Consider the following 23,943-nt stretch of genomic DNA (forward strand, 5'->3'; position numbering starts at 1 on the left):
GGTCCTGTCGCCCCTCGGCTTGCACGCACCATCTCTGTGCCTCACCCTGCCCAGAGGACTCAGGAGTAAGACCAACCCGAGCGGGGCCCCTTCGTCTCGAGGTCCCGCTGCTGGGGGCCACACCCACGGGCAGGCCCCAAGTTTAAGCACATGGCTTCTGGGGCCCACGTCTGGAGACCCCCTGTCGCCAGTGATTACATAGACATCGAATAAGCGATTTTCAGGAAGAAGAACCACCGAAGGCCCCAACACCTCTTGAGCAGGAAAAGGGCTCTTCAGCCCAGCACCCCAGTTCCAAGTGCAAATGCCCAGCACTGCCCCTCCCTCAGGGCTGCTCATGGCAGGGAGCCAGGGCCGGGGGACTGTCCCCAGGCTTCTCAGCTCCGGGCCCGCCGGCAGCCCCCATGCATCCCCCGCTTGGCACAAGGCAGCAAACATGTCAGACCCTCCAACCCATCAGGCCTTCCTGCCCTTACTTTGTCTTATTTTTCTGACTTAGTTCCTTTTCAAACAAAGCAAACAAATAAAAGTCTATATTGCATATGGACAGATGAAATAGCTGCTGAGAGTTTAGGAGAAAGGGAACAATGGGATTCTGCATTAACTCATGAAAAGTATTTATTGGCCAAAATATTAATCTATGCAGCAATACTGATTTTGTTCCAGTAAGGAAACTCACTGTTTTCACAAAGATCAGTTTGTATAGAAAATTAAACATTTCCAGTTAAAGAATTCCACAGAAAAGGTCCAAAGCTTACACAGAAAACCCTGACACAGCTCCTGAGAGACAGAAGTGACTTTAATTGAAGAGCTGTGAGTGACTCGCCCAGGACAGGATCGTGGATTGGTCCGGCGAGCAGTGACCCTCAGCAGAGGGGCCGCGAGCAGCCAGGCGCAGGCTCGTCAGGGCACAGGACAGTCACTTTTCTTTTCTGCAGAAGTCGCGTCTTGAACCTGGAGCCAAGGGCAGCTAAGGGCGGGAGCAGCCTGGCGGCCCAGAGGACCTAGCTGGTGAGAAGGGGTGTGAGGCCAGGCCCAGGTCTGACCCCTTGGGCAGGAAGGAGCGCCCTGGGGGCTGCCAGTTCCACTGCAGCTGCTTGCCCAACGCAGGTCTGCTCCCCTCTCGTGCCTACAGACCCGCCCTAAGGCCCACCCCAGAGAGAGGACCCTGATGGCAGGGCCACCACCATGAGCCCTCTGGACACCCGGGAAGTGGGGTGCCCAGTCCTGGGCTGTGGCAGGTCTCAGCTGGATGCCCCAAGCGCAGGACACACTGGCCCTACTTAGCCTGATGCTTTCTCTTCTCCCTTCCCTTAGACCAGCATGGCAAGGGATGCCCACAGCTAAACCACGGCTTCACCTGGGGGTTGGGGGCAGGCTCAGGGCGGGCCTGAGGAGGGGGCCTGCAGCCCGGCAAGTGCACCCCAGGACACGCCCCCACACCCAGCCCAACCAAAGGCCCACTCGCAGCCACCCCACCCTACCCCCAGCCCACCGTGTCTACCAGCCGGCCGGCCACAGGTGGGGCTCAGAGGTGGCCAGCGAGGGCACTCTCGGGGTGCAGGTGGGAGAAACGGCCCAGCGTCCAGATGGGGAAGACGTTGCGGTAGCTTGTGTAGCTGATGGCACAGGACTTGTTGAAGACCCCGGAGAGGTTTTCCTGGAACGATGTTGAGATGAACTCACAGGCCCCCAGGTCTTGCAAACCTGCCGCCAGCAGTCCCCTTGCCCCAGACCCACTGCAGGGCACAGGGAGGTAGGGGAGGAGAGATGGGGTGGGGGGCAGAGAGCGACGGGGTGCAGGGAAGGGGTGGCACCGACCGCACACAGGAGGGCCAGCCCCGCCCCCTCAACCGGCATGTCAGGGGTCTCGGGGCACGACGAACCCCCTCCCTGAGCCAAGGGCCCCGTGTGGCGCCCCTGGCGGAGGCTGCAGACTCTCAGCCCCTACCTGGGGCCAGTCGCCATTGGGGAGCTGCTTCTTGAGCAGACACCGGACTCCCCGTTCCAGGGCTGTGACGTCAGGGTGTCTAGGGGACACAGGAGGTGCTTACCACGCGGCCACCAGGTATGACCTGGCCCCAGCCCCACGAGCGGGTGGCACAAGAACATTAGAAACAGGGGGTGACGGCGGCACCCTAGGCCCCTCAGCACATCCCAGGCTCTTGCTCCACAGATGCCAATGAGCGGCAAATGCAGAGGTGGCCAGGGGAGCCCAGGGGGCAGAAGGCAGGGCCTGGGGGGATGACAAACCCCACCCCAAGCCCTTGGCCCTGTCCCGCCTGCCCACCCACTGGGGAACTCTGGGCAGCTTTAGGTAAATTCCTAAATGACCCCAAATCAATAGGGTTAGCTAAGCTAGGCCATCCTGGGAACATGCATGCTGGCGTGTGCACCTATGCATATGTGTACTTGTATCTGTGTGTGCTTGCATGCTGCTGTGTACACCTGTGCGTGTGTGCATCCGTGTGCGCTTGCATGCTGCTGTGTACACCTGTGCATGTGTGCATCCATGCATGCTTGCATGCTGGCGTGTATATCTGTGCGTGTGTGCATCCGTGCCTGCTTGCATACTGGCGTGTACATCTGTGTGTGTGTGCATCCATGCATGCTTGCATGCTGGCGTGTACTTCTGTGTGTGTGTATCCGCACGTGTTTGCATGCTGGTGTGTACATCTGTGCATGTGTGAATCCGTGCGCGCTTGCATGCTGGTGCATACATCTGTGCATGTGTGTATCCATGTGTGTTTGCATGCTGGTGCATACATCTGTGCGTGTGTGAATCCGTGTCCGCTTGCATGCTGGCGTGTACATCTGTGCGTGTGTTCATCCGTGTATGCTTGCATGCTGGTGCGTACATCTGTGTGTGTGTGCATCCGTGTGCGCTTGCATGCTGGTGTGTGCATGTGTGCTTGCATGCTGGTATGCACATCTGTGCGTGCATGTGTGCTTGCATGCTGGCACGTACATATGTGTGTGTGCATCTGTGTGTGCATGTGTGCGTGTAACCATGTGTGCTTGCATGCTGGTGTGCACATCTGTGCATGTGTGCATCCGTGTGTGCTTGCATGCTGGTGTGTACGTCTGTATGTGTGTGCATCCATGTGTGCCTGCATGCTGGCGTGTGCCCCTGTGTGTACATACAGAGGGCGCAGAGGTGCAGGGTCTCCCATGTACCTGGCTGTGCTGCCCTGAACTGCTCACGGGACCTTCTCTGCACCTCTGCTCCTGGCTATGCAGGAAGGTGAGGCCTCTGCCCCCACAGCGCCCCTAGGCCCGCCTGCCCCTGCACCCAGGAGTCCCAGGCCCACCTGACCGCCATCAGCCCCATCAGGGCCCAGCACGTGTTGTGGATCTGGGACTTGGCACTCTGCACGTAGCACCGCTGCTCGCAGGACTCGAAGTCCTCGCCCCAGCCGCCGTCCTCCATCTGCCGGGCCAGCAGGAAGCCACAGGCTCGGGCTACCTCGGCGCAGGCAGTCCTGCAAGGGGTCCAGGGCACGTCATGCAGGGGCACAGTGCGGGAGGGTGAAGGGAAACGCCTACAGGCATCTGGAGAGTGGATCCTGGCCCCTGGCCAGCTCCAGGACACCCCTCCCTGGAACCCGCCCCCCCCCCCCCCCACAGCAGTATGGAGCTCGGGAGCAGCAGGACAAATGGCGGAGACCCGAGAGGATCCCCACCGTCCCTTGAAACCCAGCCCAGCTCCACCCTGGGCTCTGAGCACGCGGCTGGGGTGGGGCCAGGCGTGCTCTGGGGGTACCAGTCCTCAGCAGGTCTCACCGGCCCGCGAGCAAGCAAATCCTTCCCCTTCCCAGCAGTGAAGCCTGCGCTTTTTGGCTACTGGGGAAGAAACACGGGGTCCTTCCAGGGCTGCCAGGAGTTGGGCCAAGATGCCGGCACTCACCCGCTGCAGTAAACGTGTCCCATGCAGGCAAAAGCTTCCAGCCCAAACCAGGTCCCATAGGTGAAGCAAACGCCCCAGGAGCTGGGGAGAGGAGATCGGCCTCAGCCCCCACTCTCATCCCCACAGGGCCTGCTGGGGCGAGGGGCGCATACCTGGAGAGTCTGAAGGGTGCATGCTCTGCAGCAGCCCCACGCCCCAGCCCCCACAAGACAGCTCAAGCGTCTGGAAGCACCAGCCAGGCACATGGCAGTGACCGGCAGAGGCCGTCATGGAAGCATCCAACACAGTCGTCATCCCTCTAGGCAGCGGGCAAGGACCCAGCGGCCAGGGCCCAACAGGCATACCAGCTCGGCTGGCCATGCCCAACCCCCGACCACACCCCAGCCCCCAGCCCACCGCAAGTGCTGGCTCACCCTTCCCAGGAGCCGTCAGCCCTCTGCGTCTGCCGACAGTACTGCAGGCCCCGCCTGAGGGTCTCCCTGGAACACAGGTGTCCAGTGGGCATTTCAGCAAAACCGCCCTCTGCCCATCCTGGGACCGCAAAGAGGGGCCAAAACAAATGCATAAAATTAAACAGTTCAAAGAGGCTCCAGGGCACGAGAGGCGAGAGAACGCTGGCTGAGATGGAGAAAGAAACAGCGGAGGAGAATAAAACTATAAAGCCGTGGGGACAGAGCCCACACTGGAAGCAGCTCAAAAGCACCAGTGCCAGGGAAGACGGAAATGGCACCGGCCTGAGGAAACCAGATGAAAAGGAACTGAGCACAAAGAAGGAAAAAGGAAAAGTCAATTGGAAAAAAAATGACAGATCTGGAAGACACAAAAAATCCAGCATTAATTCAACGTGTGGTGCTCTGGAAAGACTAATAAATAGAAACTTCGAAAAAGATAGTGACGCACAGACGGTGCAGAACCCGGCATGAGGAGCAACCGTGACTGTCTGCCTGGCAGACGTGGCAGAGGCGGCAACTCCTGCGGGGTGAGCTCAGGTCCCAGAGGCTCCATGGGTGCCGTCCCTAGCTGGCTTGGGGGGACCTCCAGGCAAGAAGGGGGGACGCCTGCAGGTATGGCCAGCTTGGGCATGAGGCCCGGAGAATGAGCCCCACGAGGGAGGAGGTTCTGCCAGCAAGAGGTGAGCTGAGGGCAGACCCTTCCGCAGGGGTCCGCAGAGGCCTCAGGGGGCTCCAGTCGCCGGTGTGTGGGGTTTCAGCTGCTAGGTTTGTAACAACACTGCTCCTTGACCATAGGTAACTAACATGAAGAGTACTATTTATAGTGCTCTTATATGAACAAACGATGATAGCCATGAAAGAGTGCTGTGAACGCAGACACAGTGAAGATTCAAAGCTTAAAACAAAAGTAAGAAAATTTTATCTAAAGCATTTGAAAATGTAGACAAAATAGACCAATTCCCAGAAAAACTAACTTATTAAAACCGCCTCAGAAGCCCTGGGCCCGCAAGGTGGCTGCGATGGACAAGAGACAGTGACCACAACACGAGCTCTGAGCTCTGGACGGAGAGAAGGACCTACAGGTGCCAAACTGAAGACAGAGATAAATAACTTCAACTTTGCTCACCTACTGCTTGTCTGATTTTGTATGAAAATCCAGAAAAATACATCACTTTAGCTACTGACAATTCAACCACAGGAGTTAATGACCTTCAAAGTTGTAGCTGCAGACTTCACCCAGAGTGGGCGTTGCTAGACACATCCCAGAGAAAGCCGCTCAGAGTGGCGATGCTCGAGAGAGCCGCCTGGTCTAGGGGGACATCAGGGCCGCAGTTCAGGTGGACTTTCCCAGTTGGCACAAGGGGAGCAAGTGTGGAGAGAAGGAATGGGATTTCTCCAAATCCAGAGTTCAGGCAAGAAAAATATCTTTAATCAGCAAGGAATGACATCCATGCATCTTAACTGCAGGAATGACAATTCTACCATCACGTCACTGAGAACATGAGATCGCCCACCCTGGGAGGAGCCCTACCTGTGTCATCTAGGTGCGAAAGCCTTCCGCTGATATTCTCACTCAGAAACCTGAGAGGACGCACGCTGGAAACCCCAGGAATGCCACCTACACGAGTGTACACTATCGAAACCCTACTTTCTATCCTCTGCTCTCAGATGACACAAGAGGACTCACTGGAGAGGAACCCAGGAATGTCACCTGTGTGGGAAAGCTTTTATTCAGAGTTCCACCCCCAGGCAAACCATAAGAACGTCATCTATATGGGAAAGCCTTGATTTTTATATTCTTAAGCAACATGAACTTATTAAATATCAGAGAAACCTTATCAGTGCCATCAGTGTGGGAAAGCTTTCACTCAGAGTTCTGAACTTAGATGGAAAGAGAGAACTCACAGTGCACATATTTTGAATATGGAAGAGACTTCAGATACAGCTGCGAGCTTTAATCACATCAGAGAACTATACTAAAAAAGCACTGTTTGTAATCGTTATGGTAGTTCCTTTAGCTCTCTTGACTACTTCAGCTAATATAAAGAAATTCATACTGGTGAGAACTTGTATGACTGTCACCTATGGAGCATGGCCCTTAGTGGATGGTCTGGCGATACGGGAGAGAACTCACAATACAAATATGACGGAATGGTCAGCTGGAGAAATACATGAGGAATTCTAAGTGCTCAATATAGGAGTGCTTTAGTCTGTAATTTATCCTCTGAAATGGGTGGACTCATAGAACCGAAACACTGCCAAGGACCCACTGTGACGTCCCATTGATGCACAGCTGAGGGCAAAGGTAGCACCTCAGATCACCAGGTGACACCTACGGAAGGAAGGATCCACTGTATGAGTGGATTCAGGCAAGAATTATCATCAGATGCTAAATCTAACAAGTATAAGTTTGATGAGAAACAAAATAATACAGTCTAAAACTTTCTCCTGTAAGGGAAAAAATGGTAACTTTACAGTGTAACAAAAGACAAGGAGAGACTAAAGAATTGTCCCAGGTTAAGAGACGACGATATAACAGCTAAATGTGCTGCATGATCCTGAACCAGATGTTTTCTAACTTAAAAAGATCATTGTGATTATATATATAGTAATATAATATATATAATTATATAACAATGTATATAAAATAATTAATTTTAACTATTTTAAGTGAGTAATTCGGACATTACATACACTGGCAATGTTGTGAGACTTAAAGCACTGCCTATTGCTGAACATTCTTATCATTCCAGACAGAAACTCGTCCCCATTAAACAAGAACTCCCTAACTGCTGCCTCCCTCCTCTCCTGATTCTATTTTGTCTCTGCGAATCTGCTTATTATGAGCATCTCACAGAAGAGAAATCACACAGTATTTGTCCTTTTGTGTCCGGCGTGTTTGGCGTAGCCTGGTGTCGCTCGCCCATTCTGTAGTGAGCACCAGCACTTCTTTTCTTTTTATGGTGGAATGATATTCCACTGACCCCAGAGACCACATTTTGTTCATCCATTTATCTGTTGATGGACGCTCAGTGGCTTCTACCTTTTGGCTCTTGTGTATAACGCCTCAATGAGCCTCAGTGGGCAGACATCTGTCCAAGTCCCTGCTTGCTGTTCTCTGGGACATTTACCTGGAGAGGGACTGATGGGTCACAGGATCGTTCTCTGTTTAGCGCACCAAGGAGCCGGCCAGCTGTTTCTCGCAGCGGCTGCGCCATTTTGCATTCCCAGAAGTGACACACAAGGGCTCCTTCCTCTGCATCCTCGCCAACGCTGGCTGTTTCCTGATTTTTTTAATAATAGCCATCGAGTGGACGTGGCATGGAACTTCACTGTGGTACTAATTTGCATTTCTCTAATGGCTAATGGTGTGGAACATCTTCTCGTGAGCGTCTTCCAAGGACTTGTCTATCCAAGTCCTTGCCCATTTTTTAATTGGATCCTTTGTCTTTTTATTGCTGAATTGTGGAATTCTTTATATATTCTGGATATTAAAACATTAAAAGATACATTGTATCCACATCTTCTTCTCTCATTCTGCAGGCTGTCTTTTCACTTCCTTGGTACCACCCTTTGACACACACAAGGGTTATGAAGCTGCCCACATTATTACTTTGTGGCTGTTGCTTGTGCTTTTATACAAAATCTAAAAATCCACTGTCCTGAAGATATGTCCCTATATTTTCTTGCAAGAGTTTTATAACATTAGCTCTTATATTTAGGTCATTAATCCATTTGGAATTAATTTTTGTATATGGCGAGAGGTTGGGTTCCACATTCATTCTTCACATGCGGATTTCTACTTTTCCCAGCACAATCTGTTGTACTAAGGTATTCAGGGTGAAGATTGCTGTGCAGCTTTACTCTCAAACGGTTAGGGAAAAAACACACATATGGGGGAATATGGGAGGGAATATGATAAAACAAGTGTAAATGTCAGCAACTGGGGAATCTGAGTGAGAAGACAGTCAAGAGCTTTCATTGTAGTTTGTTTGTTTTTTGCTATTTTGCAACTTTCCTATAAGTTGAAATTAAGAGAGCATTCTGAGTCAGAGAAGTGTTAAAGTAATGGGTAACTCCAAACTATCTCCAGATATACTAAAAAATTTCATATCAAAATAAGACAAAACTAATATATTTAACCGCTTAAAAGTTAAAAATGTAGGCTCAAAGTCCGTAATCAGATAAAAAGAGCAAAGAAATGGGAAAACACCTGCAACATATAAGACACAAAAAGACTTATTAATCTAAAACATGTAAATAAAGACAAAAAAGTATCCCATCAAGAAAATTGGCAAAGACACGAATGAACATTTCACAGAAAAAGGAACAGAAATAATTAACGTGGAGCAAACACTCCAGCCCCGCAGTCAGCAGAGGCACGCAAAGCCTCAGCCCCACCTGGCGCAGGCCTTCCAAACCCGCGGTTTCCCGGTAACAGTTCACACGCCAGAGACTGCCGTCGCTTGTGCGACCTCATGCCGTCCCCCTCGGTGGGGGAAACCGAGGTGGCGCCTCAGCGCAGGCAGGCACACCCACAGCCTCGTCACCCGAAGGGAAAGCAGTGGTGACGAGCTAAGACTCACCAAGAGAGCCCCGGTTAAGGCTAAAATGTGAAAAGCCTGGAAAAGAGCAACGAAGACCTAGTAACAGCCAAGCAGCTTCCGGAGCAGCCGTGAAACAAGGCAGCACGACAAGGCAGCGTGGCGGACAGCAGGACCCATCCCGCCCTCCCCGGGCTTCCTCTGCCTCCTTCGGAGACGGGCTTCACTTCCACGGCGACTCTTAGAAAGGTGACGCGCTGGAAAGAGCATCACTCCCAGGCCGGTTCCGTGAAGGACGAGGGAACCGGGCAGCATCTCCCAACCAGGCCTGTGGGGCCTCACAGCCAGGAAACCTCATGTGCCGGGAAACAAAACACCCCCTAAGAGGCCCACAAGCAGAGAAGAGCATGAGATAGACATCAGATAATATTTTTAGCTTAAATGACATATCAAAACTTATTTATAGTCATAAGTGCATATTTAAAAAGAGGGAAATCCAGAAATCACTTATCCAAATATCCAGCTCAAGAACTTAGAAAAGTACAAAGAGCAGAAACTGGTGAAACCAAAAATAAATGCATTAAAAATAAAATAAACGAGTCCAGACAGATTTGAAGCCTGAGGATGGCTCTCTGGACGGGTTAACAGCTTGTGGACGACCAGTGAAACAGAGCACGGCAGGAGTGGCCCAGGCCGCCGGGCCCCCCACAGAGCCCCTCCTGCCTGCCCCGGACACACAAAACCGCAGTTAAAACTGACACACACAAGAAACAGATCTTCCTAGCTCCATGACAAGCCCAGCCAGATTCCCGAAACCCTGCAGGAAGAAAGGTACTCATCTGACAGCTTCCTCCAGAGCACGTGAAAAACGCCCACCCCGGGGGGAGGATGAGCCGGGACGAGGCCCGCCCTGCCTGCGGGCAGCCCTACCTGACCTCCTCGGCCCTGTGGTCTGGGAACTGCGCGTGGAACTGCTTCAGCGCCTGCAGCACAGACGACGTGCACTCCACGAAGGTGTAGTCGATCATGATGTCCCCTGCGGAGAGGCCACGAGTCAGGGCGCACAGTCCGGCCACCCGGGCCAGACCTGCAGAGCCAGGGGCACAGCCACCAGCGGGCAGAGGACCCGCCCCAGGTAACGCGGCGGCCCGCGGGCAGAGGGCACCAGAGCCCAGAATCGTGGCTCAGAGTGCCAACCTGGCACCGGGACAGCCCAGCCCACAGCAGGTGCCCAGGGCTTGGCATGGACGGCCGCCTCAGCCCCTGAGAGCCCTCCAAGGCCACTTGTCCCACCACGGAGGGCGCCAGCAGAAGCTCACTGGGAGTAGGGTGGGGAGTGGGACCTGCCAAGCCTGAGCTGGCTGGAAGGTGCGGGGACGGGGTCACCACTGGGGCCAGGGACTGCCTCTCCCCTGAGGACTGAGGGGTGGCCCCCATGCCTGCCCAGCCAGACCCCTGTGGCAACGTGGCCCCAACAGGTGCTGGAGGTAGCTGGTCCCCCACGGAGACCAGGGGCCAGGCTGGAGCTGGGTTCAGCTGGAAGACATAGGGACCCCTGCCTGGAGGGCACGGAAGTCAGGGTGAGCCCCACTCACCAAAGACCTCGGAGGGGTTCAGCAGCTCCAGCAGGGAGCCGCCACGTCGTGTCTCGTAGGTGGCGAAGCCGCCGTCCGCATTCCTCATACTCAGCAGCTGCAATGGAGCCCGCCTGAGCACCGCCCATCCCCACGGGGCATCCCCCCAGGCCCGTGGCTCACCACGGCCACCGCATCACACAGCCGCTCCAGGGGGATGTGCTCACGGATGAAGGGGCACTGCTGCTGCACCAGGAGCACAGACTTCAGGGCCTCGGCCGTGCAGTCCGCCACGATCCAGCCGCAGTCCCGCGTGCTGAAGGGGAAGGCGCCCTGGAAGCCAGAGCCCGGTGTGGGCAGGGAGCACCCAGGGCCTGGTGTGGGGAGGGCAGGAGGCACCCAGAGTCCCATCTTGCAGACCCTGCCCCGGCTCTCCCAGGTGCAGGGACCACGGTGAAGGGGTAGCCTCTGGCTTGGCCCCTGCGCTGCAACTGTGCCCTAGCCGGTGAGGGGAGGCGGCCACTGTGCCCCGGACGTCTCCCTGGGTCCTCCCTGGCAGCAGCCCGTGTGGCCCATAGCTGGAGGGACTTTCCTTTTCCTTTTCCCTTTGCCTCCCCGCTGCCCTCGGCCAGGGCTCCTGTACATCCAGAATCTTCTCTGGCTGCAGCGTGGCCCAGGGGCACCTACCCTGCTCCGATGGCGGTAGTACTTCTGGAAGTCCGGGACGTTGTCGGGAACCTGGTGGCGTCCGAGTTGTGCGTGAGCCGGCGGGAAATGAGAGGGGCTGCCTCCTCCCCAGGTGCGCAGAACCCCCGGCGGGCAGGGGGAGGTGTGGAGAGGGCGGGGCTGGGACTGGGACTGGGAAGAATGGGGGGTCGGAACCCTCCCGGGGTGGGGGTGACAGCAGGTGGCAGGTCCTGCCCCCACCTGGGAGACGCGCAGAAAGCCGTGTGCCTGCTGCAGGCAGGAGGAGAACTCTGGCCGGAGGTGTGCGCCCGCCTGCAAGAGACCGGGCAGCATAAGCGGGGCGCCTGGGCCAACGTGGGTGTCCGGGGGGCACTGCCCGCTGCCTGCTCACCGGCCTCTGAGGCAGGAGACAAAGGCCGACAGTGCGACCACGCCGGGCTCCTGGGGCCCTGAACGCAGCAGGGAGCCTCTCCCACCACACACCACACCCGCCCATGCCCAGGGCTCCCGCACCCACACCTGCCCACCTGTACCCCGGCGCTCCCGCACCCGCCCTCTCCCTCGCTCCCCCGGGGCTCCTGCACCCACCCACCCATGCCCTGGGTCCCCTGCACCCGCCCTCCAGCCCCCACCCAGGGCGCCCACATCGGCCTGCCTGTGCCCCGGGCTCCCGCACCTGCCCGGCCCCAGCCCAGGTGCCTTTGCCCACCCTGCCCCAGACCCTTCTCCGTACAAGACACCCCCAATCGTGCCTGGAGGTGCCCAGTCCCTCCCCAGCTGCGGACCATGCCCACTGCCGAATGACGCTTGCTTGGGGCACTCACTCCCCACAGCTGCCCACGGCTACCCGGGCCTCCCCGCCCCTCCACCTCCACACACCGTGTCCCCCCACGGGGCTTCCCACAGGCCACGGCGGGCAGCCCACTGGCCCCTCCTGCGCTTCGCTGGACACACCTCCCACCCCCGTGCCAGCCATGTGCTGTCCCGTAGCCGTCTGTGGTCACACTCCCTCCTATGCCAGGTCACAGGAGCCAGATGGCCACAGCTCTGCTGCCCCTTCCACCAGCCGCCACCTGCTAGCGGCCTGTGAGCCCCGAGGTCCCCAGGCCCCTTGCCGCCTGGCATGTTCCCAGCCTGACCCTGTCCCACACTGAGCTGCTGGCCCAGGAACTCGTCTGAGGTCATGCCACAAGGCTCCTGCCCCCACAGCTGGGACCTGGGCAGCCTGGAAGCTGCAGTGCGGCAGGGGGACCCCACCCAGATGGATGGCACAGGCAGGAGGGCCCAGGCCTCAGGCTAGGCACGTGCTGCTGGCACGGGTGGCCCAGCAGGTTCCCATCTGGTGATCCCAACCTGGTGACAATCAGCTGCAGGGTGTGGCTCTGACCTTCCTTTCCACAAACCCAACAGTCAGGCGGCAGGGGCAGCTATGAGCCAAGCGTCCACCTGTCTGTCCTCACCAGGGGGTGCATCATGACTCAGCAAATACTGGCCATGCCTCTGGCCTGTAGGCGATGGCACTCTCGCACCTCCACAAGAACCTGGCAATACAGTACTGCAGGACCGGAGTCCAAGGAGACCACACCACATGTACAGAGCCAGTATCCCTGCATGGAGAGCCAGGACCCCCACGTGCAGAACCAGGATCCCTGCATACAAAGCCAGGATCCCTGCACACAGAGCCACAATCCCTACACATGGAGCCAGGATCCCTGCACACAGAGCCAGGATCCCTGCACACAGAGCCACAATCCCTACACATGGAGCCAGGATCCCTGCACACAGAGCCACAATCCCTACATACAGAGCCAGGATCCCTGCACACGGAGCCAGGATCCCTACATACGGAGCCAGGATCCATAAACGCAGAGCCAGGGCCCCTGCATGGAAAGCCAAGACTCCTACATGTAGACCCAGAATCCTACATACAGAACTGGGACCCATGCACATGAGGCCAGGATCCCCACAGCCAGAGCCTTTGAGAACCCAAGTTAACAGAGCACTCAAAAAACACTAACTCAGATTTGTGGATTCATGCATGTAGGAAGGCTAGTCTAAAAGGCTAAAAAACTTAGGGAAGATGTACCTCGAGGAATGCTTGGATGGCAAATGAAGTGTCCCAGACCTGAGAGCCGTTGGTGCCCTGAATACAAAGGATGGTGGTCAGAGCCATGGCGGAACCTCCCCCACCCTCCATCACCACTCTGGGCCCAGCGGGTGTGCAGGAGCCAGGTCGGGAGGCAAGACCCGGCACACAAGCAACCCCAGCCTCAGCACAAGCCAATAAGGGCCGGGCAGAAGCCTGGCTGACCTGCCAGCAGATGCCGCCCTGCAGAGCCCACCTGTCTTCAAGGGACACCCAGCCCTCCACTGGGCCCCTGACACCTAGCACACCCACCCCCAGTGACAGCAGTGCCACGATGAGTCACCCCCATTCCAGGGCACTCCTGGGAGTGGAGGTTAAGTAGTCTCCTGGGGTCTGGGAAGGCCCCTCTCTGGAACCCCCGGACCTAACAGGACACAGGGCTGGAAGAAACCTCCGGGTGGGCAGGCCAGGGAGGGGTGGAGGACTCCAGACACCATGGCCTGGGGCACCCCCACAGGCCCCCATGCACATCCTCCCCACGGGCCCCCTGCACTGAGTGGCCACCTCCCTGGCCAGCACAGAGAGGGCAGCAGGACGAGTGGAGTCTCTGGCTCCTGACCTGCTTTGCCCCGTGGAGGTCTCTAAAGTGCCCCCAGCTGTCCCCAAGTGCAACTGTGACCCCAGGGCCCTGGCTGCACATGGCTACCTGCTCGCGTCTGCTGGGACGCTGGTCTTCAGACTGGCACTGAAACTCCCCCAGAACCGAAACCCGCAACTGCGCCCCCACCCAGGCCCCTCCCCACAGCCACAGCGGCCCCCCCACCCTGTCCCCCAGGTCCTTCCTTTCTTTCACATCTGTTTTAAAGCCACCCACCCTCGACTTCTGCGGAAGCCTACAAACCCCACGCCTGAAGGAGCAAGCCTCTGGGTCCCTCTTGCTCTGAGGTGTCCCCGCCCCCTGGATGCCCCCCAGGACCTGGAAGGAACTATTTTTTCTCATGTCATGGCCTCAGTTTCCCTTTGCGTGGATCCTGACTTCCAACTGGCCCCCAGATTCGAGCCCCATTTAACCGGCGTGGACGGCACAGCTGCCGGCCTTACCTGCATCTTCATGCCGTCGAGGCCCAGCCTGCGGAGGGGACGCCAGGTCAGCAGAGCAGGAGCTGCCCTGAGCCCCTGCCCACCCTGGGGCTGCCTGGCCCTGCCTTCCGGAACCTTCCACGTTTTTTCCGGGTACCCATCTCGACTCAAGGAGAACTTCACACTCCACACCCTGGCTCCTCCCACTCCAGTGGCACCCACACGCCCCGCGAGGCTCCCGGCGCCTGTGGCCACCCCGGGGCCGGGCCAAGCAAGGACAGCCTGGCCCTCACCAGAGGTAGTCGGGGATCCGGGAGACGTGCTCCTGGAAGGCGGGGGAGGCCGGCCCATCCATGGCCCAGCGCACCAGCATGTTGATGGTTTTCGAGATCTGCAGAGGGCAGAGGGCACAGGGCTATGGCCACCCGGGGAGGGGTCAGCTGGGAGGGGCTACCTTGGAGGGGACTGTCCTTGAGGAACTGGACTCGGGCTCTGCTACCCCTAGGCTAGCCACCTCCAGCCGAGGAAGGGCAAATGGCAAGGCACCCTGGGGCAGGGACGGGGAAGGAGGAAGTCCCTCCTGGTGGGATGGGGTCATCTTGGGGTGTCGTCAAGGAGCAGCATCCAAGACACCCCAAGACACAGCTCGCAGGTGAGCAGGGCAGGGGCACGGGGCAGACATGCCAGTCCCGTCCACACTCAAGACCAGTGAGCGGCCTCCCAAAGACCAGGCTCAGAGAAAGACCCCTGGATGGGGAGAGCCCTGGCTGGGGAGACCCCCGACCTGGGGAGACCCTGGCTGGGGAGACCCTGTTGGGGAGGCTCTGGCTACGGTGACCCCTGGCCCCCAGGCTGCGCCCCACTGACCGGTCCAATGCTGATGCTCTTAGAGAAGCGGTCGTCGGCAGCCACGTGCTCGCACACCTCCCGGACGGCCCACTGCCGCAGACGGGTGCTGTGGTGACGCTCGTACAGGTCAAGGAGCACTGTGGGGCCGGGGCAGCTCTGGGCTGAGGACCTGCCCCCCAAGTGGCAGACGAGGCCCCATCTGCCCACCTTCCTCTCTGTACCTCAAGCTGCTCTCCCTGGGCCTGGTCTGTGGCCACTGCCCTCGAGACCCCACACTCTCAGAGCCCCCAGCCCCTGCTTTGCTCCCTGCGGTGGGCACTGTGCAGGATGCCCTGTCCGACCAGCGAGGGGATGCTGACCCAGGGCTGTTGCACTGGGCAGGGCTGGATGACAGTGTCCCTGCCCAGGTGCCCCCAGGGAAGAGCGAGGGCGCTCTTGGAGGTGAGCCCTGGGCCCTCCCCTACGCAGCAGCCCTGGTGAAACCCTGCATGTCCCTGCCCCCCACAACCCGGCAGGCAGGGGCTGCTCCCAGAAGGGCAGCCATGGCAGAGCCCCTGGGCGAGGCCACGCTCACCCAGTAGAAAGATGCAAGATGCGGAAGGACACAGGTGTGGGAGGACACGGGTGTGGAGGACGTGGGTGTGAAGGACGCGGGCGTGGAAGGACGCGGGTGTGAAGGACGCGGGTGTGGAAAGGAGCGGATGTGAAGGACGCGGGTGTGAAGGACGCGGGTGTGGAAGGGAGCGGGTGTGAAGGACGCGGGTGTGGAAAGGAGCGGATGTGAAGGACGCGGGTGTGAAGGACGCGGGTGTGGAAGGGAGCGGGTGTGAAGGACGCGGGTGTGAAGGACGTGGGTGTGAAGGGCGTAGGTGTGAAGGACGCGGGTGTGAAGGGTGTGGGTGTGGAGGACGCGGGCGTGAAGGGGGTGGGTGTGGAGGGCGCGGGCGTGGAAGGACACGGGTGTGGAAGGAGGCGGTGTGAAGGACGCGGGCGTGAAGGACGCGGGTGTGAAGGGTGCAGGTGTGAAGGACGTGGGTATGAAGGGCGTAGGTGTGAAGGACGCGGGTGTGAAGGGTGTGGGTGTGGAGGACGCGGGTGTGGAAGGACGTGGGTGTGAAGGATGCGGGTGTGAAGGGCGCGGGTGTGAAGGATGCAGGCGTGGAGGACGCGGGCGTGAAGGACGTGGGTGTGAAGGGCGTAGGTGTGAAGGACGCGGGTGTGAAGGGTGTGGGTGTGGAGGACGCGGGCGTGAAGGGCGTGGGTGTGGAGGACGCGGGCGTGGAAGGACACGGGTGTGGAAGGAGGCGGTGTGAAGGACGCGGGCGTGAAGGACGCGGGTGTGAAGGGTGCAGGTGTGAAGGACGTGGGTATGAAGGGCGTAGGTGTGAAGGACGCGGGTGTGAAGGGTGTGGGTGTGGAGGACGCGGGCGTGGAAGGACGTGGGTGTGAAGGATGCGGGTGTGAAGGGCGCGGGTGTGAAGGATGCAGGCGTGGAGGACGCGGGCGTGAAGGATGCAGGCGTGGAGGACGCGGGCGTGAAGGACGTAGGTGTGAAGGGCGTAGGTGTGAAGGACGCGGGTGTGGAGTATGCAGGCATGGAAGGATGCGGGCGTGAAGGGCGTAGGTGTGAAGCACGCAGCTGCAGGCACCTCCCTCGGGGCCGTGTTCTTGGGACCCTGGAGCTGGCCGGACGGCACCTACCGTAAGCGGCTCGGAGCAGCCAGCTGTGCGGCGTGTACAGGTCATCAGGAGCCACGCGGCCCCGCTGCGCAGGCCAGTCGATGCTGGCGTAGTCCTCCACGTACAGCTCCTGCGGACAGGACACGTCAGTGCCCGGCCGGGCTGCCCAGTACACTCAGGGCCACCAGGGCCAGCCCAGCTGCACAGCCCTGCGTCCTGCCCGCAGCCCCGCACCCAGCGACCCCCACGTAGACAGAGCTTGGGGGTTGTTCCATGGCTCGTCCTGCCGCCATGCGGGTCCTAGGGCCGGCAGCACACCCCATCCCAGGGCTGCCTCTGGGGACACAGGGCGGATGTGGGTCAGCGCTGCCCTCGCCGCCTGAGGGTCTGTGATCTGGGCCTCCGTGAACCCCCAGACCCTCCCGCGGCACTGGGGCACCTGCTGCTCATCCCACAGCCTGCCCCCTCCACGCAAGGCTCATCCAGGCCCTACACCAGTTTGAATCTTGTTGTGGACGCCAGAAAAGCCAAGTTCTTTAATCCTCATTCAGCACTGCTAAGTGGAGCTTTTTTATTGTTTCCATGGAAATGGGACCCACCCGATTGCAGGTGGGACCTTTTGATTAGGTGGTTTCCATGGAGATGAGTCTCCACCCATTCGAGGTGGGGTTGCTCTCTGGAGCCCTTTAGGACGGAATCGTTTTGGAAAATGCTCCCTGCCGACAGAACCCACACAGCCAGAGACCTCTGGAGATGCAGAAGGATAAAGCCCCTGGGGGAGCTCCACAGAACAGGCAGCCGGGAGAGAAAACAAGCAGACACCCCCATGTTCTCCATGTGCCCTTCCGGCTGAGAGAGAAACCCTGACTGTCATCGGCCTCTTTTTTGAGTGAAGATATTTTCATGGCCTTAGAACTCTAAACTTGCAACTTAATAAACTCCTTTTTAAAAGCCGTTCTGTTTCTGGTATTTCACATTCCAACAACTAAAAAACTAGACACCCGCCCTCCCCGGATGTGGCCTGGAGCTGCTACCCAGCAAAGAAAAGGCATGGCCCCCGACACTCTCTAGCAGTGTGACATAGGATGTCCCAACTGTGCAGGAGGCGGGAATCTGCATCCCAGGATGTCCCCTCTCCGTCCCTGGGTGTCCCCTCTCTGTTCCTGGGTGTCCCCTCTCCATCCCCAGGCATCCCCTCTCCATTCCTAGATGTCCCCTCTCTGTCCCTTCTGCGTCCCCTCTCCATCCCCTCGGCATCCCCTCTCCATCCCCTCGGTGTCCCCTCTCCGTCCCCAGGTGTCACCTCTCCATCCCCTCGGCGTCCCCTCTCCATCCCTTCTACATCCCCTCTCGATCCCCAGGTGTCCCCGTCTGTCCCCAGGTGTCCCCTCTCCGTCCCCAGGTATCCCCTCTCCGTCCCCAGGTGTCCCTTCTCCGTCCCCATGTGTCCCATCTCCGTCCCTTCTGCATCCCCTTTCCATCACCAGGTGTCCCCTCTCCATCCCCAGGTATCCCATCTCCGTCCCTTCTGCACCCCCTTTCCATCACCAGGTGTCCCCAAATGGCATCCCCACTCTGTCCCCAGCTGTCCCCTCTCCATCCCCAGGTATCCCCTCCCTGTCCCTTCTGTGTCCCCTCTCCATCCCCTCTACGTCCCCAGGCATGCCCTCTATGGAGCACCAGCACAGGGTCACATGCCTGAGGGCAGCACTGACCACCACCCTCGAAGGCCCCGCCCTGACCCCGCCCTGTGGCCCGTTGCACCTGGCGCAGGCTCTGCACCAGCTCGTCCTCACAGGCATGGAGCCGGGTGGCATAGCAGAAGCTCATCGGCAAGTAGACTTGGCGGCAGTGGCACCAGAGCTTGGAGGGGTGCACGGGCAGCCAGGTGGGGAGCAGCCTGTGGGGAGAGGCAGGTCGGCGGTCACCCAGGAGGGTGGACTGGGCTGTGGCAGCTGCCCACCCAGGTGCACGTGCCCACAGCCCACGTCCGGGCGCACCCAAGTGCATCCTCGCGCATCCCCAGCACCACAGAAGCTGGTGCCCTCCCCCTGCCCATCACGAGGCACGTACCACATCTCGGGCACCAGGCTGTGGAGCCCCTCCCAGCTGTACACGTTGAGGACGGCCAGCCAGAACTTGCCCCAGGAGGGGATGAGCGCGGCTCCGCCTGCGGGGGAGAGGACAGCCATCCAGCCTCCGCCACCCAGGACCCCCAACAGACATGGCTCTGGAGCCCGCGTCCCCCACCGAGCTGCCAGGAGGGCTGGCCCCTTGCTCAGCTGCTGGCCTGGTGTGGTCAAAGGCCGGTCCCTGACCCAGCTGCCCGCTCTGCAGGGCCTGGTCCACCTAAGACAGCACCAGAAGCACGCGGAGGACAGAGGGGCTGCTGGGGTGCCACGAGGACCCCAACCAACCGCCATGCTGGGTCTCAGAGAGACAGTAGGAATAGGAATTCTGAAACAATACATCTTCACTGCGGAGAAGCAGCAAGACAGGGAAGGAAAACAAGCATCTGCCCTGAAAGGCGCAGGGATCCCATCCCAGCTCCCAGCTGCCTCTGGGTGGGTCAGCAGGACGCTGTCCAAACGAGGGGTGGCCTTGTGGGACTGTTCTGGCCAACCCCCGAGCTGCTGCACCTGCTACCCACTTAAACGGCGGCACCTAAGTGGCACCCATTCCTTAAACTGCTGTGGCAGCTGGACAGTGACCCTGCGTGCCCAATACACTTAAGGCCAGCTGAGGGGCTGTGCCCCTGAGTAACCCAGGGCACGGGGCTCTGGGCGCAGGAGCCTGGGAGGGCAGCTCTGTGGGAGATGGCGTAGGGGCTCCAGAGACTCCAGGAGGTTTGAACCCAAAGGACTCCAGTCCCCTCCACATCAGAGCTCCCAGTTTAATCCCCTTTCCTTCTCCGGTAGGCAAAAGCAAGGAATGGCCAGCCTGAAGCTGAGCCAGTGAGGGGGGTGTGGGAGAGAGGGGCGGGGATGGGGGGGGCGCGAGGGCAGGGGGCACCAGGTCAGGGGGTGCCAGGACGGGGGCACCAGAGTGGGGGGCGGCAGGACAGGGGATGTCAGGACGGGGGGCAGCAGGGCGGGAGGGTGCCAGGACGGGGGGCGGCAGGGTGGGGGGCAGTAGGACACGGGCGGCAGGGTGCGGGGTGCCAGGACGGGGGATGCCAGGCGAGCCCTCCGTCCCTCCAGGGGGCTGGCAGCTCGTTGTTGCTGCTGGTGGTGCTCCCAGGAGCCCTGCGCGTTCCGCAGTGATCTCCACACCACCGCCAAGGAGAGAAACGAGCCGCGCAGGCGACGGTTTCAGCCCTTCAGAGGCGCGGCCGGCGCCAGGCCCTCCCACCTTTGCGGTGCAGCGTGGTCCGGGCTCGCACCAGATCGGGCTCGTCGGGCCCCAGCCCCAGGATCCGCAGGGCCACGTAGTTGAGCGCGGTCCCGAACACTGTGGACTTTCCTTCCACGTGCCTAGGCACAGGGCGGGGGAGCCGGGGAGAGCTCCCGGTGAAGGAGCCGCGGGAAAATGAAGGCGTCTCAGCGCACTCCACCCGCTCCACCCGCTCCACCCGCTCCACCCGCTCCACAGCGGGCGAGGGCCCAGGTGGGAGGATCCGGCCTCCTGGCCGGACCGCGGACTCCAACATCTGCGCGGCACAGGAGACCGCGCACGGGGGCTGCGCCCAGGCCCGGCCCACACCTCCCCTCTGGAAGCTGCTCGGCTCCGCAGGCACACATGCACACCCACGCCCGCACTCCGCGTGCACTCACAGGCCCCAGCCGCCGTCGGGGAGCTGCACGGAGCGCAGGTAGCGAACCATCTCTTCTCGGTACCCGGCCGGCAGAGGGATGCGCGCCACATGGCACGCGATGAGGAGGCCTGCAGGAAGTAGCGGCCCTCGGGGAGCTGTACCCCAACCCTTTCTGGGAAAAGCCCCGGGAAGCAGCCCCCCCTACCCGAACCCCAGGCTGCTGAGTCACGCCCCCATCCCATGAGGGTCTCAGGGCAGCCCACCTAAAAGCCCTAGAACCAAGAGGAGCAGCAGGTCTGGTCTGGGTCCCCCTGGTCCCCTGGCCCTGCCCCCCTTCTCACTGCACACTGGCTGGCCCGGAGCACAGGGAACAAACAACAGACCCAGGTGTGGGGCCTCTGGGGGCCAGAGAGGACAGGCCACCCACGTCCTCCTTGGCAGACAGCCCTGGCAGGCCCGGACACTGTCCTGGAGAGCAAGGCTCCGAAGGCTGCCCCACGGGGCCAGCCCACCTCATCCCTTCCACAAGTGGGGAAACTGAGCCACACATGCAGGTGGGCTAGTGCATCAGAGCCCAGAGTCACGGCCCCACTTCCCTGCAATGCTCGTGACCCTGCAACCCCTCAACCCCATGGCCACTCCTGCCAGCACGGGGTGCATTCGGGCACACGCTACATCCACATGGGAAGGCAGTCTGCCCAGTGGGACGCTGCCGCCGGCCGCACGCAACTCCTCGCAGGCAAGGCCGGGTCCCTGCTGCCCAGGACACCAAGGGTACCGGCCCCAGCAGGCCCCAGCAACCCAGGGATGCACCTCTGACCCGGAGAGCCTGCACTGCCAATCCCCTGCAGCCAAAAGCTGTGGCCAGGGCAGGCACCGATAGGACGCTGCCCACAGAGGGGGTCGGGCCTGTACAGCCGCAGGGACGGACCCCACAGGCCGAGGGCTCAGGACGCTGGACAGCGGGGCCCTCCCAGGCCAAGGCCGAGCACTGCCTTCCAGATGCTCCCGGCACAAAAGTGTCCTGCCGGCCAAACCAGCTCCCTGCCCCAGGTCTGCGATCCTCCTAGAACCCTCACAAGCCACCACCCTGCTCACACCCGGCGCCTCGGTCCCTCCAGAGCCCCCCACTCGCCGGGCCAGGGGCTTCCAGGAGCCAGGAGCAGGGTCCTTCACTCCCACCCCCACCCTGACAGAATGAGGGCCCTCCCGCCATCCCCCTTGAGCCCACCCTGACAGCGGCCCCGCTGGGGGGGCAGCACCCACCTGGCAGGAGGAAGAGCGGGCCCCCATAGTCCCCTGCCCAGTGCCCGTCCTCAGCCTGGAGCCCCGCGTAGAACCGCATCCCATTCAGAGCCGCCTCCCGGGCTGTGCATGCCTTGGGCAGGTCCGGAAAGAACTCCTTCTGCAGGCGGAAAAGCGAGAGGTCGCAGCGTGGGCAGGGCAGTGCCCGGCTTCTCCCCATGTCCTCATGCCACAGGGGTCTGAGGGCGGGGCACTGGCCCCGGGGCAGCTGCCAGAGCTGCAGGCCGTCATCACCTGGGCACCTTTGCTGGCTAACTTTCCGGGAAGGCACAGAGCCTTTCAGAAAAACACAAAACTGACCCAAAACCTTTTCGTAACTAAAAGCAAAACCGGATCTATCTTTACTTTTCTGTAAACCTAAAATCCTTTGAGAACGAACGACTGAAACCAGAATGAGAGCAGCTTCCCGGGTGTGGCTCCGCTAGGATGCCTCCGGGCACCGCCCCAGCGGCCCCAATCCTGGCAGCCCCCCACCTGCCCCCCAAGGCACTGGTGCCCTGGCTGGGAGGGGACATGGGTGCGGGGCACTCACGGTGTCCAGGCCTAGAGAGTGGGCCTCTAGACACGTCTGCCCCCGCCCAGGGGCCTCTACTGCGGGCAGGTAGGTCCAGCGCTGCCGGCCGTCCTCATTGCTGAGCCGCCAACGGCTGAGGTCCGTGGCAGGCTCTGTTCTGTAGGGCCCCCCTCGACGACGCAGACACCTGGAAACCATCACGTTTCTGCCTGCTCTGGGTGGGCCATGGGCAGCTGCAGTGCCCCGCCCTCCCCTGGCCCAGCCTTTCGCCCCCCACACCACGGCCAGCTGGGGCCTCCCTCTGGCCAGGTCCCAGGCAGCCAGCCTGCAGCCGCCCCCCATGCCCACCTCACACCCCGTGGCTCTTCTGACCTGAGGGGTGCACGGGGGAGGCCCCACCTGCCTGAGGAGGAGGAGGGTGTGAGCTGCCCCTCCCCACGCCCAACCCTACCGCACCACAGACCCACCCAGCGCCCACGCCCACTGGACCCGTTTTTCCTCTCCACCTCGCGACCCACCTGCGTGCCCGGAGGGGCCTCGTCTTGGGTCTCAGACATTAGGAGGCCCTCCCCAGCCGCCTGGGCGCAAGCCCTGCCCGCGTCAGAGCCGCCCCCCACCTGCACCTGACACCCTGGGAGCCTCCCCGGGCCCAGCGCCCTCCCGCAGCACAGAGCCCCCCACCACCACCTGCCCGCGCCCTCCCGCCATCATTCCGCAGGCCGGAGCCCCCCACCCCACCTGCTCGCGCCCAGAGTTCCGCTCCCCCCCCCGCAGGCCGCAGCCCCCCGCCACCTGCCCGCACCCTCCTGACCCTCCCCGCAGGCCACAGCCCCCCACCCCACATGCCCGCGCCCCGCGTCCCGAGCCCCCCCCCGCCCTCTCCCGCCGTCCTTCTCTGCGAGGCACCGAGGACCACAGGAAACACAGGCTCGTTTTTGCGCCCGGGTTTCTGTGCCGTCTGCCCGCCCCCAGAGGGCATGGCCAGGGACCCCGGGGAGCCCAGGCTGTGCGGGGGTCGCGGGGGCCGCGGGCGCGCGGGGAACTCACGTGCCCTCCGTCATGACAGCAGACCCCCGGCTCCGCGGGCCCTCGCGGGCTGCCAGGACGCCCACCCGGCCTCGCCTCGCACGCACTGCGCAGGCGCAGGCCTCGGCTGAGCTGTAGGGCGAGGTGAGCAGATGTCCCGACAGCCAATCAGAACGCCGAGGGGGCGGGTCCGGGCCCCGCCCGCGGGGCTCCTCGGCGCGGTGGAGGGGCGGGGCTTGTCGGCGGGGCGGGGCCCTTCGGCCGGACCCGCCCCTCCTGGCTGCGGCGCCCCCGCCCCGAGGCCGCCGTGTCACCCCCGCGTCGGCCCCGGCTCTCTGTGGGGGTCTCCGAGGGGGCTGTGAGGAGGGTCCGGCGGGAGCGCCCCTGGGCGGCCCAAGGCCCCCACCGGCGCCGACAGGTGGGCGCGAGGCGGCTGCAGGTGCAGCGGCTCTGATGGCAGAACAGGCCGCCTCGGGGGGAGCCCG

At 60.8% G+C, this 23,943-nt stretch overlaps 1 protein-coding gene across 3 annotated transcripts; it reads right to left on the minus strand.

The window, feature by feature from the left end:
- Positions 1-600: 600 nt before the first annotated feature.
- LSS (lanosterol synthase) lies at positions 601-23,579 on the minus strand. Of its 3 annotated transcripts, none has more exons than XM_077119256.1 (23): positions 23,480-23,579; positions 22,451-22,619; positions 21,880-22,018; positions 20,633-20,741; positions 20,211-20,332; positions 18,933-19,029; positions 18,624-18,759; positions 16,881-16,989; positions 15,198-15,316; positions 14,624-14,721; positions 14,352-14,379; positions 13,251-13,307; positions 11,405-11,476; positions 11,165-11,215; positions 10,661-10,810; positions 10,499-10,595; positions 9,834-9,939; positions 4,321-4,386; positions 3,908-3,988; positions 3,312-3,482; positions 1,952-2,030; positions 1,505-1,660; positions 601-1,008 (listed from the first exon to the last, which is right to left on the minus strand). In XM_077119256.1, exons 1-22 carry the CDS (start codon positions 23,491-23,493, stop codon positions 1,529-1,531), a joined length of 2,202 nt encoding a protein of 733 aa, XP_076975371.1. In that variant the 5' UTR covers positions 23,494-23,579; the 3' UTR covers positions 601-1,008; positions 1,505-1,528. The 3 variants fall into 3 exon arrangements, with proteins under 3 accessions (XP_076975371.1, XP_076975369.1, XP_076975368.1); XM_077119254.1 differs by having other exon boundaries at positions 1,496-1,660; XM_077119253.1 differs by having other exon boundaries at positions 601-1,660.
- Between the last annotated feature and the right edge of the window lie 364 nt (positions 23,580-23,943).

This window comes from Tamandua tetradactyla, chromosome 10, assembly GCF_023851605.1.
Source record: "Tamandua tetradactyla isolate mTamTet1 chromosome 10, mTamTet1.pri, whole genome shotgun sequence".
NCBI lineage: Eukaryota > Metazoa > Chordata > Mammalia > Pilosa > Myrmecophagidae > Tamandua > Tamandua tetradactyla.

What these genes read in the sequence shown, in the direction of transcription:
- LSS (XM_077119256.1), bottom strand. An exon ending in GCTTTCTGCGCGTCTCCCAG is followed by an intron (nt 11,216 to 11,404) that starts GTGGGGGCAGGA and finishes GGACGCCACCAG; the next exon opens with GTTCCCGACAACGTCCCGGA. An exon ending in ATGGGGCTGATGGCGGTCAG is followed by an intron (nt 2,031 to 3,311) that starts GTGGGCCTGGGA and finishes TGTGTCCCCTAG; the next exon opens with ACACCCTGACGTCACAGCCC.